Here is an 18,060-nt window from a genome sequence, read left to right on the forward strand (position 1 = left end):
TACACACACACACACACACACACACACACAGGTACACATACAGGTACACACAGAGATGTACATACACACACACAGACAGACAAACACATACACACACACACACAGGTACACACACACAGGTACACGCAGACAGGTACACACAGACAGGTTCACATTGTGTGATTATTATTTCAGGTGAGACACCTGGTGGACACAGGTGAGGAGGCGGGGCTTAACACAGACGGTGATGTCAACCGCCTGCCGTCTCCCAGATTCAGTGAGTTCAATAAGAGGGACTCGGATAATGAGCTGTGAGGTGATTGGTCGCCTGTCTCTTGCTCTCTGATTGGTCTCCTGCTCTCTGATTGGTTGTCTGTCTCTTACTCTTTGATAGGTTCGTTCTCTCCGTCCAATCAGCTGCTGGCTTGGTGTCAGGCGCAGACTCGTGGTTACCATGGCGTTGCAGTGAGAGACCTCACGACTTCCTGGAAGAACGGCCTCGCCCTCTGCGCCCTGATCCACCGCCACCGGCCCAAGCTCATGTAGGGTTATTATTATTATTATTATTATTATTATTATTATTATTATTATGTAAGATTACTATTATTTGATTATTATCATTATTATTAGTATATCATAATGTGACCAGCCTGAGCTCATGTGGGATTATTATAATTATTCCATTATTATCATTATTATTATATTAGTAGTATATGATAATGTTACCAGACTGAGCTCATTATCCATCCATCCATTTTCCGCCGCTTATCCGGCGTCGGGTCGCGGTGGCAGCACACCCAGCAGACCGACCCAGGCTTTCCTTTCACCCGCAATATTTTCCAGCTCGTTCTGGGGGACCCCGAGACGTTCCCAGGCCAGCCGGGAGATATAATCCCTCCAGCGTGTCTTGGGTCTTCCCCGGGGCCTCTTCCCAGTTGGACGCGCCTGGAAAACCTCTAATGGGAGGCGTCCAGGAGGCATCCGGATTAGATGCTCGAACCACCTCAGCTGACTCCTTTCGATACGAAGGAGCAGCGGCTCGACTCCAAGCTCCCCCCTGATGTCCGAGCTCCTTACCCTATCTCTAAGGCTGAGCCCGGCCACCCTACGGAGGAAGCTCATTTCGGCCGCTTGCATCCGCGACCTCGTTCTTTCGGTCACGACCCAGAGCTAGTGACCATAGGTGAGGGTTGAAACGTAGACCGACCAGTAAATAGAGAGCTTCACCTTCCGACTCAGCTCCCTCTTCACCAAGACGGACCGGTACAGCGCCGGTTTTACTGCTGCAGCCGCACCGATCCGCCTTGTCGATCTCCCGCTCCACCTTACCCTCACTCGTGAACAAGACCCGAGGTACTTGAACTCCTTCGCTTGGGGCAGGCATGTTGTCCCCACCTGAAGGGAGCAATCCACCGGTTTCCGGCAGAGAACCATGGCCTCGGATTTGGAGGCGCTAACCCTCATCCCTGCCGCTTCACACTCGGCTGCAAAACGCCCCAGCGAATGCTGGAGGTCACGGTCCAAAGAAGCAAACAGGACCACATCATCTGCAAACAGCAGAGAGGCGATCCCGAGGCCCCCGAACCGGATTACCTCCGCCCCCCGGCTGCGCCTAGAAATCCTGTCCATGAAAGTCACAAACAGGACCGGTGATAAAGGGCAGCCCTGGCGGAGGCCAACACCCACCAGGAACGTGTCTGACTTAATACCGAGGATACAGACACAACTCCTACTGCAGGCGTATAGAGACCGGATAACCCGTGCCAACGGATCCGGCACCCCGTACTCCCGCAGCACCCCCCACAGAACTCCCCGAGGGACCCGGTCGAAAGCCTTCTCCAAGTCCACAAAGCACATGTAGACTGGTTGGGCAAACTCCCAAGATCCCTCCAGTAGTCTCGCAAGGGTAAAGAGCTGGTCCACTGTTCCACGGCCGGGACGAAATCCGCACTGCACCTCTTGAATCCGAGGTTCGACAAGCGTTCGGAGTCTCCTTTCCAGCACCCTGGCATAAGCTTTTCCCGGGAGGCTGAGTAGTGTGATACCACGATAGTTCGAGCACACTCTCCGGTCCCCCTTCTTGAAGATGGGAACCACCACCCCGGTCTGCCAGTCCATGGGCACTGTTCCCGACCCCCATGCGACACTGAAAAGGCGTGTCAGCCAAGACAGCCCAGCAATGTCCCGCGCTTTCAGCATCTCAGGGCGGATTTCATCCACCCCCGGCGCCTTGCCACCAAGGAGCTCTTTAACAACCTTGGTGACCTCTGCCAGGGATATGGGTGAAGACCACCCCAAGGTCTTCAGGCGCTGCCCCCTCCCCAGGGGACATGTTGGCCGGGTTTAGGAGTTCCTCAAAGTGTTCTTTCCACCGTCCGACGTCAGCAGTTCCCCTCCCCCGCTGACAACAGCCTGGGGTAGGCCCTGCTTTCCCTTTCTGATCTGCCGGATGGTTGTTATTATTATTATTATTATTATTATTATTATTATTATTATTATTATTATTATTATATGATAATGCTCATGTAATCATGTGGACAGGTGAAAAAGATGCAAACACAAAAAGCAAAAGTTATAAAAATGTTGTAACTCAGTTATGTGTGTGTGTGTGTGTGTCTGTGTCTGTGTGTGTGCATGTATATATATATATATATATATATATATATATATATATATATATATATATATATATATATATATATATATATATATATATATATATATATATATATATATATACCTGTCTGTCCTCAGAGACTTTGACTCTCTGGACTCGTCCTCCATTGAGGAAAACACTCGTCTGAGCTTCGATGTGGCTGAACGTCATTTTGGGATTTCTCCACTGATGACAGTCGATGAGATGAATTCTGTCGCAGAACCGGATTCTCTGTCGATGGTGATGTACCTGAGTCAGTTCTACCAGCTGTTAAAGGATACGCTGCCTCCTGCTGGTGAGATGAATAGTCAATATGATTCTTATTAATATAATATGAATGTAATAATGAATTATCATATACTTTTTCTACTTTTCATGATTTCTATAGTTTTCATAATTCTCAAATATGATAAGTTATATAATTATAACCCTTATTATATGTATATGATCATTATAATAAGTATTATAGATCCCAGGATTTTAATAATTTTATTAAGTCTCCTAATTGATATAGTTAATAATCATAATAATTCCAGAAAGACTCCTAAAGCCCTGACTTCCTGTTCCAGGTGGTCTGGGTCTCAGCGCTGACCTCAGGTCAGCTCTCATCACGCCGGCCTCCCTGCTAAGCAGATTAGAACTCAGTCCGTCCAGGAAGAGGAACCCAAAGGTCCGGCGCCGTCTCTGTCCACTGTCTGTCCCTTCTAAGACACTTTATGACACTTTATGACACTTGATGACTCTTTATGACTCTTTTTTTGACTCTTTATGATTCTTGAAGACTCTTGAGGATTCTTGGTGACTCTTTGTCTCTCCAGGAGTGCAGCGACGCAGTGGACAAGCGGAGGAGGACCAGTAAGGAGGCTCCAGACCAGCAGGAGGTCTCTGTTGTCCCACATGAGGTTATTCTGGTTTTCATCAACAAGACTCCCCTGTTTCCACTCATGTGACCTGACCACCAATGATGTCATCCAGGTGTACGGCGAGGCCTTTGTGGGCGAGGCTGGTTGCTCCAGAGTGCGTCTGATGGCCAATCAGCTGCAGGCGAAGCTGGACAACAGTTCTTCTCCTTCTTCTTCTGCGATGGCTTTACGTCGGCAGGTGATCCTCCAGAGAGGCTTCTGATTTATGATCAATAATCCTCATCATGAAAACCTGCTTCGTTGTATTCGATGTAAACACTGTAGGTGTTAATCTATCAAACATGATCAAGTTATTAATTACCCTGCAGAACAAAAATGAATCTATAATTACTATACTATAATATCACTAGAAGCTTTAAGTGTATTAATGATTGTTATTATTACTATATAGACGCTGATATTAATACTTTATATTAATAATGAACTCATTAACCAACAATAAGACTGACGGTACGCTGTGTTGGACCAGCAGGGGGAGCTGTTGTCCATTCTCACCAAAACCCCTCAGGCTGAGGGTCCAAGTCCACCATGGAGACCGGTACACACGGGGAGTCAGTAGAGACCAGTAGAGACTAGAAGAGACCATTAGAGACCAGTTGGTGTGTATGTGTGTGTGTGTGTGTGTGTGTGTGTGCGTGCGTGCGTGTGTGTGTGTGTGTGTGTGTGTGTGTGTATGTATATCTATAGATATAGATATATATATATATATCTATATATATATATATATATATATATATATATATATATATATATATATATATATATATATATATATATATACATATATATATATATATATATATATATATATATATATATATATATATATATATATATATATATATATATATATATATATATATATATATATATTAGTGGCTGTCAAACAATTAAAATATTTACTTGCCATTAATTATATATTATATATATATATACACAAATAATATATATATATATATGTATATGTATATGTGTATGTGTCTATATATATATATATATATATATATATATATATATATATATATATATATATATATATATATATATATATATATATATATATATATATATATATATATATAATAGGTGTGTGTGTGTGTGTATGGTTCAGAGTCACTTGTCCAGGTCTCTGGTATAATAAATAAAATTGTTGAGTACCAGTCAATTAAGAGTAGTACTACAGTATCTTAGAGTAGTATCACTGCAGTATGGAGTGCTGAGTAACTTCCTGTCTGTCTCTATGGCCACGCCCCTTCAGAGGAGGCGGACCCTACAACAGGAACAGATGAGTCTCCGGTTCAAAGAGAAGATCAAGTTGCAGTCTGAGAAGCTGGTACGGTGCTGCAGTGCATTCTGGGTATCGCGTGAGGCGTCTGCAGTCATGCGACCTCCGACTAAAATAAAGAGTCAGCTGTTGTTTTGTCCTCTGGCTCGGTCTAATTGCTGAAGCTCTGCAGCGTGAAATGGTTCATGTGATCAATGTGCAGATCAATAACAATAGTTCCCATTGAGCAGCACAGCTTACCAGCTGTCACTTTACTGCCTTACCACCGGCACCAGAATCCCATATTGATCAGCTGACCTACCTGTCTGTGTGGCCCTGTCTGTCTGCAGCCCCCCTGCAGGACCTATCTGTCTGTGTGACCTGTCTGTCTGTCTGACCCTACCTGTCTGTCTGCAGGATCGTCTTTCAATCAGAGGTGGTTCGATCCCTGGCGCTGCTAGCCCATGTCGATGTGTCCTTGAGCAAGACACTAAACCCTAGAATTGCTCCTGTAGCTGTGCCTACGGTGTATGAATGGTTGATAATACTGATGTGCCGTGTGTGAATGGGTGAATGATGTCATGAAGTGTAAAAGCACTTAGAGTATTCAGAAGACTAGAATAGCGCTATACAAATACAGGTCCATTTACCATTACCAGGTCCATTTACCATTACCTACCTGTCTGTCTGCAGCCCCCTTGCAGTGCCGTGTGCTTCTTCTGCCAGAAGAGAGTTTACCTGATGGAGCGTCTGAGTGCAGAGAGTCTGTTCTTCCATCGCAGCTGCTTCCAGTGTTCCTCCTGCAGCAGCTTCCTGCGGCCAGGAGGGTACGCCTACGACCGGCTGCACCGTGAGTATTAGAATTAATATGATTGATATTATCATGAGGCCGGGCGGGAAGAGGGTACGCCTATGGTCAACTGCACCGTGAGTATTAAAATTAATTATTTTATATTATCATGGAACCGGGGGGATGTCTACGACCGGGTCCACGGTCAGTATTAGTATTAATAATTATTATTATTAATATTATCATGAGGCTGGGGCGTATGCCTATGACCGGCTGCACCGTGAGTATTATTAATATTATAATAAGGCCAGGCAGGTACGCCTACGACTGGCTCAACCATGAGTCTTTGGGACCTCCAGTGGAACCTTTCACTGGCACTAATATCCTCAACGATTATTATTAATATATAATGTGTTTTCTAAATATGTATAATTTACATGTTTGGTCCAAAACCAAGTCTGTGTGTGCGTGTGTGTGTGTGTGTGTGTGTGTGTGTGTGTGTGTGTGTGTGTGTGTGTGTGTGTGTGTGTGTGTGTGTGTGTGTGTGTGTGTGTGTGTGTGTGTGTGTGTGTTTATGTGTGCATATAATGAATGCAAGTCAATGTATTGCCCTCTAACGTGATGAAAACAAGAGTGTGTGTGTTTGTGTGTTATACACACAATATACACAATAGCTGGACTTGTTGGCTTTGTGAACTCTCCCAGCAGCCACTGGGGCCGTCACATGACCTGTCTGGAGTTTGAATGTTGATATAAAACAGAGTGTTTCTTCTTCTGCTGTCAGGGAGGTTTTACTGTCTCCAGCACCACGCGACCAGCAGTGCAGCCTCTTCCCAGCCAGCGACCAGCGTAAGAGCTTCAGCTTTAGCTTTACAGTCAACCATCAACCACCAGGTGAAGTGTGTTTGTTTTCTCCACAGGCGTCGTTGGACTCAGCTCCTTCACGCTCCTCTGCAGACGCTCTGATCTCCTCAGGTGAGCTGGCTTCAGCTGCGTCGTGCTTTCAGCCTTCATACCTGTTAACACCGAGCGTGCTCCTTCAACGGGAATCACCGTGGGCTTTATTGTGTGTGTGTGTGTGTGTGTGTGTGTGTGTGTGTGTGTGTGTGTGTGTGTGTGTGTGTTTGTGTCTGCGCTGCTTTGTCGCCAGTGGCTCCTGTGATGGTGGTGACGCCGGAGAGGATGGAGCTGGAGAAACACCACCGAAGCTCAACAAAGATGGAAACGCAGCTGCTGGAGGAGCCCACGGAGGTCTTTGAAGAGCCAGAGGAGGTCTTTGAGCAGCCAGAGGAGGTCTTTGAGCAGCCAAAGAAGGTCTTTGAGGAGCCCGAGGAGGTCTTTAAGGAGCCAGAGGATGACTTTGAGGAGCCAAAGGAGGTCTTTGAGGAGCGTGAGCAGGTCTTTAATGAGCCAGAGAAGGTCTTTGAGGAGCCAAAGGAGGTCTTTGAGATCTCTGAGGAGATGCTGAATCGCTTCAACCTCAGCATGGACAAGATCCAGCACAGCTCCAGGTCTGAGTCTGCTCTGTGTCGCTGTATCTCAATCAGTATGAATGGCCCTTTGCTTCTCAGTATGGAAGGTCATTGACGCCAAGCGAAGAAAATCAATTATTCGTGAACTTTAAAAGATAAAACACAGCATATAGATAATACATAGCATATAGAGATACCTCTAAAATATGAATTAAACCCTGAAGCCTGTTTCTCCTGAAATAGAGACCAAAACAGAGTTTTGCTAGTTTCCAGCTATATTAAATCATCATTGTAGTTGTATGTTGACAGTATGTTGACAGTATTTTTGCAGTATGTTGGCAGTATGTTAGCAGTATGTTGATAGTATGTTGATAATGTGTTGACAGTGTTTTGACAATATTTTGGCCTTTTCATCAGTTTCAAGATTTTTAGATCGAAAATATATTTTTTTTCTGAATAGATTAAATAAATAAATAAATCAAAATAGTGACTTTAAGTTTTAAAGTAAAAAATCTTGACTAACTAATCAGAAGTATGATTGATGTATAATTATTAATATTGTTTATATACAGGCAGTATCAATCTTCCGTACATCTCGTCTCCCTCCTCAACAGTCTCAACTTGTGTTTGTCCTTTCAGTTCAGAGTCAGAGATGGAGGAAGAGGGGGAAGTGGAAGGTTGTGGTCATCGTCATGGTGTGACCTCAGAGGTGGCCAAGGCTTCATGGAGGGAAACTCTGAAGCAGCAAGTCCACCTGAAAGAGGAGAAAGAAAAGGAAGATTCCAGTAACGGTTAGTGTTGGGTCTGTAGAATCTCTGCTTGTTGTTCAGTGTTGTTGTTGTTGTCGTTGTGAGATTGGGATGTGTTCGTGTGTTGTTTTGTTGTGTTTTTGTTATTTGGATGCTGTTGTGTTGTTTGTTCTCCTGCTGTAGAGTTGTGTTGTTGTTGTGTTGTTTGTCCTCCTGGGGAGTATTCCAGAAAGCGGGTTATGTGGAAACTCAGAGTAAGTTAACCCTGAATTCAGGGAAACTCTGAGTCACCCGTTCCAGAAAGAGAGGTAACTGAAACTCTGAGTCAATCATCATGGTAACAGACCCTGTGAACATAACCTGCTCGCTGGCAGGTTTTCTACAAGAAACCCAGAGTTTCTACCTGTCTCCTCCCACATGAAGAAAGCTGATAGACATGGATTGCCCATTCCTACCAAATCCGACTGACATCGAAGCCTTCGTGATTCAAAATGCTTAACGTGGCGAGAGAGTCTTCCGACACAGATGAGACGTTTTATCATTTCCAGAGGAATATCTGTTATAACGCTACCTCTGTTCCTCTGGACGTGCACTTACATCAGAGCACAGTTTTATGCATCGCGCTATGGTTTTTTGCAAACGGTAGTTTTCTATACAACATCGTGGATGCAGAGCACTTCTGAAAGGCAACAGTTTGTAGAGCTGTGAGAAAAATTAACCTCAATACTTTAATTAGTATTTTGATGTGTGTTGGTGTCGCTACAGCGTCACATTTTAAATGACTTCAATAGGTATAAAATAAAAATGTGGAAGTGTCTGCTATGTGGGGTATTAAGTGAGAACATGTGTAAAAACAACAATTTACTATTTCAAGTAGCCACTGAATTAATATTTACTTTGTTCAATAGCCTAAGTCAATTATAAAAAACTGAATTAAAATTAAAGTCAGGCGCAATCACAGCCTAGCAATATATGCCTTACCTATTTGAAGTATGTTTTTATATTTCATTTTTAGCTGCTTCCAGGTCCTTTTTACCCTGTTGGATTGCACCTACATGAAAATCAGATTTCCTTCCTACTTATATTCATAACTATAAGCTGCTATGATCTTGTGGTTAAATGTTATGTCAGTGGGATAGTACATTTAAACTTCCTACTTATATTCATAACTGTAGGCTGCTACGATCTTACGGCTAAATGTTAAGTCAGTGCAATAGTACATTCAAACTTCCGCGTTGACTCGGGCAGCAGTCTTTTCCCATGCCGTCTTTCTCTCCTTTGCTGCTGCAACTGTATTGCCTTTGTGGTGAAATACATGCTCATATTCACCGTGGACCTGCAGAAGCACCTCCAACTATCCAACCGATATCATGAGTTGTCATGGTGACTCGTGATATCGGGGCTCCATTGATGATGCTTTTTATAATACTCATGCGCGCGCTTAGCTCAGGGTGAACATACATACAGATCAGCTGTTCTGGAACCGGAGACTCAGAGTTTCTTATCTCAGAGTTCAGGGATAGACTCAGAGTTTGTTGAACCTTCTTTCTGGAATACTGCTGGTAGAGTTGTGTTCTTGTGTTGTTTGTCCTCCTTCTTGTGTTTCGTACGGTGCAGAGTACTGTGTAGGAAGTGCTTTGTGCTGTGTAATTTATCCTCCATACTGTGTACTCCTTCTCAGAGGAGGAGTTTTCTCCCCTTATCTGGCAGAGTGTCTCTTCAGCAGCAGGAAGTGACATCACACATTGTGACACGTCGTTGACCGCCTCCTTCATCACCAAGTCTGACTCCGCCCCCGACGAGGACGAAGACACAGTTCCACCTGTTGTTCAGGGGAAACCCGCTGGAGGGAGGGGCTCATCTGATGACATCAAGAAGCCCCTCCTCCTACATGAAAGAGAAGGGGAGCAAGATGGTGAACAGGCAGGGTCAGAGAGAGAGGAGGCGGGGTCTAAGAAAAGGGGCCCGAGAGGGGCATTCAGCCTCCCCCGAGTCTTCATTCCCCCTGTAGAGGGTGGGGGCGGGGCACTCCTCCTCAAGCTGAAGGGGCCCAGACAGGTGGAAGGGGGCGGGGCAAGAACCTTGTGGGGGTCTGTCTTTTCAGGAAACAGAAAAGAGAAGAAGAACAACAAGAGGGGCGGGACGTTACCTCCTGGTGCGGAGAAGGATGCAGCCAATCAAATGAGAGCTACAGGTGATGACTTCATCAAAAACCACAGTGAGGTCACAGTGAGGTTACAGTGAGGTCACAATGAGGTCACTGTGATCAGCCAGTAACTTTACTTCCTGTATGGCTGTTTTCAGATGTGAGAGGAGGCCTGACAGAAGAGTCTCAACTGGACTCATCTGCTCTGCTGCAGAGATGTTCACTAAAACCTGGAAACAACGTAAGACTCAAACACACCGACATCATCACATTTACACAAAAAAGGATTTGACTTGTGTCATGTCAGGGGATTCAGTGGTTATTACCACATAAGAGCCAGAGATTCAACAGTATTAACACAATAACAGATTTATTTTATAAACTAGAAGTACATTAGTGATGTCAAGTATCATGAAGACCCAAGATTAAATCTAACTATAGAGCTGAAACCTGACTATGAGTTCTCTAGTGGGGTAATACGGTACTATGAGCTCTCTCGGTAATATGGTACTATGAGGTCTGGGGTAATATGGTAATAATCATTGTTTTGATGTTTGTAGCTTCATTTGGATTTGTCTGACCTCGCATCTGAAATCCAGAAGGTGACGATAAAAGAGGAGGAGGAGAACCAGGAGGTATCAGCTGTGTTTAATTCAGGATTCTGTACCGTCATCGGGGCTTTAGGTTGTTGGTAGTTTATGTTCCGATACTGAGTTTTATTTTAGCCAAAAAGTTAATTTATGTCTCTATCTTCATATTTCAATTGACCCAAAGCTTGAGACTCGACTGCTGAGAGACTCGACTTATGATCTTTCTCCAGTGACATGCTTGTACTGACTTTGGGTCCCATCTCCACCATTTGAGACTCATCTAGAAGAATTGAGACTTGACTTCGACATGTTTTGAGTGACTTGAGATGGACAAGACTCAAGTAGCTTGAAGGTGAGACTTAGACCCAGACTTGACTTAGTCCACTAACTACTTGGACTTGTCACACCTGACTCGAGACTTGGACGTGTCTTTGAAGACATGTTGGAGTCTTTAGTTCAGCGTTTTGAGACCTGGTTTCGTTTGTTTTTGTGCTCCATGTCTCTCAGCCAGCATATGTTCCTCACGCTCTGGCTTTTAAGCGCGCGTACGTCATCAAGGTACAGACCCTGTCCTCCTCGTTCTGGTTCATGGTCTCTGTTGGTCTCTCTGTGATGGATTCACATTGTCATCTGTTTTTAGAAACGCTCTCTGAAGGACAGAAGTCCTCTCCAAGGGTCTGGGGGACAGTCATGTCCCACACAGGTGTTAGGGGTCCTAGTCCAGCCAAAGGAGCCGTCTAGTCTGGGGGTGAAGGAGACCATGTTCCAGAGGGGTCAAGAAGACCCAGACCTGCATGAAGACCTAGACGCCAAAATCACCCGAAGAGTTCAGAGAGCTGCTCGAAGAAAAGCCAAACAGGAACAGCTGAAGAGACTCCACAAGGCTCAGGTGAGGGTCCCACAGGACAAGACCAGGACTACTTGAGGACAGAGACTGTCAAGGTGAAAGACCAGGTCTACTTGAGGACAGAGACCAGGACTATGTGAGGACAGAGACCAGGTCCACATGATGACAGAGACCAGGTCTACATGGGGACAGAGGCCGTGTCTACTACCGCGCACTTGCGCACTTCGAGCACTGACTTTCAGTGCTTAGTGCACCACACTGACAAAACCAGCAGAATTCAGTGCACTGAAAGTACCCGGATGGCGCACTGCAAACGGTCAAAAAATGTAGTGTAAAGCGATGGACACTACTCGCACTGAACGGGCACCATCTTGTTCCATTTGATACAGCGCTTATCAGCAACACTACAGATGTTAGTGCACTGTGTTATACTGCACTGTATTGCAGTGTACTTTGTAAAGTGTTCGTTAGTAGACACGGCCAGAGACTGTCAAGGTGAAAGACCAGATCTACATGATGACAGAGACCAGGTCTACTTGAGGACAGAGACCAGGCCCAGATGAGGACATAGACCAGGCCCACATGAGGACAGAGACCAGGTCTACGTGGGGACAGAGACCAGGTCTACATGAGGAAAGAGACAAGGTCCACGGGAGGACAGAGACCAGGTCCACATGAGGACAGAGACCAGGTCTACTTGAGGACAGAGACCAGGTCTACATGGGGACAGAGACTGTCAAGGTGAAAGACCAGGTCTACATGATGACAGAGACCAGGTCTACTTGAGGACAGAGACCAGGTCTACTTGAGGACAAAGACCAGGTCTACGTGAGGACAGAGACCAGGTCTACATGATGACAGTCAGTGCGGTTACATGGATTCGAATTACTGGCTTAGTCCGACTAAAATCGAATTATCCCGTTCATGTAAACACCTTTATTCGAACAACTGCGGTCCGACTACGATCCGATTAACACCCCTGGATAACTCAATTCGATTCGATTGATAATTCGAATAACACTGCATGTAAACGCTGAATCGGATCGGAACTGGACAATGCGTTTGTGCGCATGCTCAAGATCCCGCCGCCTCCTCCCTCCCTCCCTCCCAAGTCGTGACCCGGAAGTCGAAAGAGACGATAAGTTGTCACGGCCGGCAGAAACAAACAAACGTAAAAGTCGGGTTACGAGCCGATAGCACCTTCGGTGGGTGTCTCTGCTAGCTCCCTGATGTAGCCAGCTAGCGCTGCTGCTAGTTCCCCGTTTGCTCTCCGCTAGCTTCCCCACAACCACCGAAGCTAGCGGGGTTCTCTCCATTATGAAGAGTGAAGAGGTCAAGCGGAGATGGCTGTATCACCTTTACATGTAATGAAAACAGCGCCACCTATCGTATCGGATATGACATGTATTCTGCCCTTGCTTCTGTAGGTTGGCTTAGCAGATAGCTAACAGTAGATCCAGGAAATAAAGAACCGGAAATCCAGGATGGCATTTAGGGTTTTTACTTGAATCTTTGTTTTTGTAAAACTGTAGAAACATAACATGACATTAGCTTACAGATGTGTCATAAACGCACAGAAGAATACCAAGCTCAGAATAAACATACAATCAATATGCTGGAAAAGCTAAGTATTCATTAACACCAGACTCCCTGGACTAATTAGAGTTTAAGCTAACTTTAACGTTGTCAACATATTAATGCAGAAGGGACATGTCAATATAAAAATGCTAATCGCGATTAGCATCGCGGTTAGCATCACGGTTAGCATCGCGATTAGCATCCACACAACACAACTGAAACGGTAAACAGACAGAGAATATATCGGAAAATATATTTACATGCACATACAGACGTACTTACAGACTTAGGTCTTTAAAGGCTACCAGACAATAAGTGAGACAAATAGCTGCAGCATGTCTTCTCAGCTGAATCGGAACAAACTACTGCAAGAGAGGAAGGCTAAACAAAGATGCAATTACACTGCACACCACTTGGCGTCTAGAATGCAACACAAGGAAATGTGAGGCAGAACAACATGCATTCGGCCAATGATTCGATTTATTCACTGTCATGTATATTCGGATAACAGCAGTTGCCCCGAAAGAGAGCATAGTCCGACTAAAGCAAGATTCGAATTAATACCAGCATGTAAACGCACTGAGTGATTTTCAAGGTGAAAGATTAGGTCTACATGAGGACAGAGACTGTCAAGGTCAAAGACCAGGTCTACGTGAGGACAGAGACCAGATCTACGTGAGGACAGAGACCAGGTCCACATGAGGACAGAGAGCAGGTCTACATGATGACAAAGACCAGGTCTACTTGAGGACAGAGACCAGGCCCACATGAGGACACAGACCAGGTCCACATGAGGACAGAGAACAGGTCTACATGAGGACAAAGACTGTCAAGGTGAAAGATTAGGTCTACATTAGGACAAAGACTGTAAAGGTTAAAGACCAAGTCTACATGAGGACAGAGACCAGGTTCACATGAGGACAGAGACCAGGTTCACATGAGGACAGAGACCAGGTTCACATGAGGACAGAGACCAGGTCTACATGAGGACAGAGACTGTCAATGTGAAAAACCAGGTCTACATGAGGACAGAGATCAGGTCTACTTGAGAACAAAGACCAGGTCTACATGAGGACAGAGACAGGTATACGTGGGGACAGAGACCAGGTCTACATGAGGACAGAGAACAGGTATATGTAAGGACAGAGACCAGGTCCACATGAGGATATAGACCAGGTCTACATGAGGACAGAGAACAGGTCTACATGAGGACAGAGACCAGGTTCACATGAGGACAGAGACCAGGTCTCATGAGGACAGAGACCAGGTCTACGTAAGGACAGAGGCCAGGTCCACATGAGGATATAGACCAGGTCTACATGAGGACAGAGACCAGGTCTACATGAGGACAGAGACTGTCAAGGTGAAAGACCAGGTCTACATAGGGACAGAGACTGTCAAGTTGAAAGACCAGGGCTACATGATGACAGAGACCAGGTCTACTTGAGGACAGAGACCAGGTCTACGTGAAGACAGAGACCAGGTCTACATAATGACAGACACTGTCAAGGTGAAAGACTTGTTCCACATGAGGACAGAGACCAGGTTTGCATGAGGACAGAGACCAGGTCCACATGAGGACAGAGACTGCCAAGGTGAAAGACCAGGCCTACATGATGACAGAACAGAGACCAGGTCTACATGAGGACAGAGACTGTCAAGGTGAAAGACCGGGTCCACATGAGGACAGAGGCCAGGTCTACATGAGGACAGAGACTGTCAAGGTGAAAGACCGGGTCCACATGAGGACAGAGGCCAGGTCTCCATGATGACAGAGACCAGGTCTACGTGAGGACAGAGACTGTCAATGTGAAAGACCAGGTCCACATGAGGAGAGAGACCAGGTCTACATGATGACAAAGACTAGGTCTATTTGAGAACAGAGACCAGGTCTAAATGATGACAGTGACTGTCAAGGTGAAATACCAGGTCTACATGAGGACAGAGACTGCCTAGGTGAAAGACCAGGTCTACATGATGACAGAGACCAGGTCTATTTGAGGACAGATACGAGGTCTACGTCAGGACAGAGACCAGGTATACATAATGACAAAGACTGTCAAGGTGAGAGACAAGGTCTACATGAGGACTGAGACCAGTTCTACGTGAGGACAGAGACCAGTTCTTTGTGAGGACAGGATGTAGTGATGCAGGTGTTTTCTCAGGTGATCCAGAGACAGCTGCAGCAGCTGGAGGAGAAGCTGAGGCATCTAGAGGAGAGAGGAGTGATGGTGGAAAGAGCACTGAGAGGAGAAGCAGGTACAAGTACACAACATGAAGATACAAGTACACAACATAACAGCCATCTCTTTACATTTAAAGTATAGTAAACAATATGCATGTTTTATGTTTTATGACGTGACAGATTATTGGGGAGAGACCACCGACAGCCAGAACATTGAGCTTCACCTGGAAGGTAGTATTATGTTGTATACTTAAGTGTACTGTCGTATTATTTAGCAGCACTGGGTAACCTGTCTGTCTCTGCAGGACTGGGTGAACTGGGTAATTCGGCTCTGATGCAGCAGTGGTTCCATTTGGTCCGGCAGAAGAACTCTCTGGTCCGATATGAATCTGAACTCATGATATTGTGAGTACCTTCCCTTCACCTCCAGCATGTGGTTCAGGTTTAGGTTTACCAGAACCTCCAGCATGTGGTTCAGGTTCAAGTTTGGATCAGGATGCATCAGGAAAACCTGGTCTGTGTTCTCTGCTCTCTGGTTTCAGTGCTCGAGAGTTGGAGTTGGAGGACCGGCAGGGTCGTCTGCAGCAGGAGCTCAGAGAGTGCATGGCTGTGGACGGTAACGATAATAATGAATCATTGAGTTAAATATCAGATACTGGTCTCCTGAACATGAACCTGTGCACAGACCACCTGAAGGAGGAGCGGGAACTGCTGGAGGAGCGTCTGATCCTGGAGGAGATGTTGGAGGTGGTGGAGCAGAGAGATTCTCTGGTGTCCCTGCTGGAGGAACAAAGATTGCAGCAACGACAAGAAGACCAGGACCTAGAGGAGGTCCAGATGACCCAAGGACCGGGACTCAGCTGGACCTGAACCTGGAACTCAGACCTGAAAAAGACCGTCAACGTCAGTCTGAAATTGAAAGACTTCTTCGTCGACTTCTTCTTCTTCTTCTTCTTCTTCTTCTTCTTCTTCTTCTTCTTCTTCTTCTTCTTCTTCTTCTTCTTCTTCTTCTTCTTCTTGCTAATTTAGCTATCTTACTAACTGTTTGTAAGTGCTATGTCACAGTGTAGCAACAGTCTCTGCTATGTCACAGTGTAGCAACAGTCTACGCTATGTCACAGTGTAGCAACAGCCTTTACTACATCACAGTGTAGCTACAGTCTTTCCTATGTCACAGTGTAGCTACAATCTCCGCTACGTCACAGTGTAGCAACAGTCTCCGCTACGTCATGTGGTTTTGCTGGCATGTAAATGGGAATATAAGTGAAATATTCATTATCATTGACCGTGCAAACTGAGAATATTAACTTTTCAGAATAAGAACATTTAGTCTGTTAAGGTAGAGACGTGGTTCCACACATAAATGATTGAAGACGTTAAATGAGTAACTAGCTGTGTGCAACTGTTCTAATATTACGTATAATGTACATGATTACATATGCATTATTACATGGAATGTACATGATTACATATGCATTATTACATGTGATGTTCATATACAGTATAACATGTAATGTACATGATTACATGTGTAGTGTCAGTATCCAGCAGTCTAAATTTATTCAGACATCTTGATGACTGTGCCAACACTATAAGCTGTCAATCAGTTCTACCAAACTTCCTGTCGGCCTTATTTCATCTCAACTTGCCATGATACCAATAACTGTTTATTAATCCAGTTAATAATGTAACTATGTATTAAAACAGCCTTCTGACTTTACAGCTTCTTGTATTTTTTGTCTTGTAATTTGTGATGGACCAGTTTACGTCCAATCAATATATGACACTTATAAAGTAGAGATGTGGTTCCACACATGAATCATCATATCATTGACTTCTATTATCCAAGACTTGACACATATACTTATATATTTAACCTTCTGAGCCCCGTTGCATCCCAGGCGTACCAAAAACCTGCTGCACCCGTTATCAGACAAGAAATGATTTTTTAAAAAAGGTCAGGTGAACATCTTTTGATGTGAGGAAAGTTCTCCTCTTTGAGAGAAGAGTAAAGCTCCAGAAATGATGCTGATTTAAAGTGCTCTGCATGGATCAGTCCGCATGGATGAGTAGCTTTGTGCATGCGCGATTAACTTTCAATCTGTATGCGCAACCTGCCGGTACTTGTACTGTATTTGCCCGCCTGTGAGCGTGTGTGAAGCAGCATTATTATTAAAGCGGCGGCCCCTATCTTCACTTCACTAAATCTGATGTCTTCACTAATAAATGTGGCACATCCTCCTTGTAGCTCCAGCTAGTTTAGCTCGCGTCTTGTCGACAGCTGGAAGAATATGTTGCTCCCTGCACACATTTTCGTATTCATATTCTAATTTTTCCATTAGGTTTTGGTACTATGTATTCATTAAATTATCATCCAACTTGGAGGTCCGGTGTTCTGGGACACTTTCTTGATAGAATCTTTTTTTTTAAATGAATTCTTTAAAAAAAATCTAGTTTTCAACTCTGTTCAGCTTGAAACGTTGTGTAAGAGCATAAAAATGATGAAGTGCAGCTTTCAGACTGTATAGTAATGAAATTATCATGTATTCATTAAATTATCATCCAACTTGTGGGTCCGGTGTTCTAAAACACTTTCTCGATGGAAATTGAAATAAAAATAAATTCTTAAGAAAATCTATTTTTCAAGTCTGTTCAGCTAAGAGCATAAAAAATAATGGAAATGCAGCTTTCAGACTATATAGTGATGAAATTATCAGATATTCATTAAATTATCATACAACGTGGAGGTCCGGTGTTCTGAGAAATTTCTTGATGGACAATTTAAAAAAAATGAATTCTTCAAGTGAATCGAGTTTTCACCTTAGTTCAGCTTGAAACGTCGTTTAAAGCATAAAAATGATGAAATGCAGCTTTCAGAGTG

The 18,060-nt window shown here is 44.5% G+C and overlaps 1 protein-coding gene across 9 annotated transcripts in view; it reads left to right on the top strand.

Annotated features, from left to right (window-relative positions):
* LOC137801732 (protein-methionine sulfoxide oxidase mical3b-like) overlaps window positions 1-16,878 on the top strand; it is a 30,399-nt gene extending 13,521 nt beyond the window's left edge. For 4 of the 9 annotated variants that reach the window (XM_068599103.1, XM_068599108.1, XM_068599109.1 and 1 more), the window contains 23 exons: window positions 175-256; window positions 374-521; window positions 2,734-2,930; window positions 3,205-3,305; window positions 3,454-3,537; window positions 3,611-3,736; window positions 4,028-4,096; window positions 4,817-4,891; window positions 5,516-5,672; window positions 6,397-6,461; window positions 6,533-6,587; window positions 6,763-7,123; window positions 7,724-7,875; window positions 9,515-10,027; window positions 10,138-10,220; window positions 10,540-10,614; window positions 11,077-11,127; window positions 11,210-11,458; window positions 15,160-15,253; window positions 15,360-15,410; window positions 15,485-15,584; window positions 15,722-15,795; window positions 15,865-16,878. In XM_068599103.1, coding sequence (XP_068455204.1) covers window positions 175-256; window positions 374-521; window positions 2,734-2,930; window positions 3,205-3,305; window positions 3,454-3,537; window positions 3,611-3,736; window positions 4,028-4,096; window positions 4,817-4,891; window positions 5,516-5,672; window positions 6,397-6,461; window positions 6,533-6,587; window positions 6,763-7,123; window positions 7,724-7,875; window positions 9,515-10,027; window positions 10,138-10,220; window positions 10,540-10,614; window positions 11,077-11,127; window positions 11,210-11,458; window positions 15,160-15,253; window positions 15,360-15,410; window positions 15,485-15,584; window positions 15,722-15,795; window positions 15,865-16,049 — 3,147 coding nt within the window. In that variant the 3' untranslated portion in view covers window positions 16,050-16,878. Of the gene's footprint in view, window positions 1-174; window positions 257-373; window positions 522-822; window positions 2,480-2,733; window positions 2,931-3,204; window positions 3,306-3,453; window positions 3,538-3,610; window positions 3,737-4,027; window positions 4,158-4,816; window positions 4,892-5,515; window positions 5,673-6,396; window positions 6,462-6,532; window positions 6,588-6,762; window positions 7,124-7,723; window positions 7,876-9,514; window positions 10,028-10,137; window positions 10,221-10,539; window positions 10,615-11,076; window positions 11,128-11,209; window positions 11,459-15,159; window positions 15,254-15,359; window positions 15,411-15,484; window positions 15,585-15,721; window positions 15,796-15,864 lie in introns of those variants that run through there. The other 5 variants (XM_068599104.1, XM_068599105.1, XM_068599107.1 and 2 more) reach the window with 5 other exon arrangements.
* Window positions 16,879-18,060: the final 1,182 nt, after the last annotated feature.

Source organism: Clinocottus analis, unplaced genomic scaffold (genome assembly GCF_023055335.1).
Source record: "Clinocottus analis isolate CAN_PGR_092001 unplaced genomic scaffold, fCliAna1.0.p SCAF_43, whole genome shotgun sequence".
In the NCBI taxonomy this organism is placed as follows: domain Eukaryota; kingdom Metazoa; phylum Chordata; class Actinopteri; order Perciformes; family Cottidae; genus Clinocottus; species Clinocottus analis.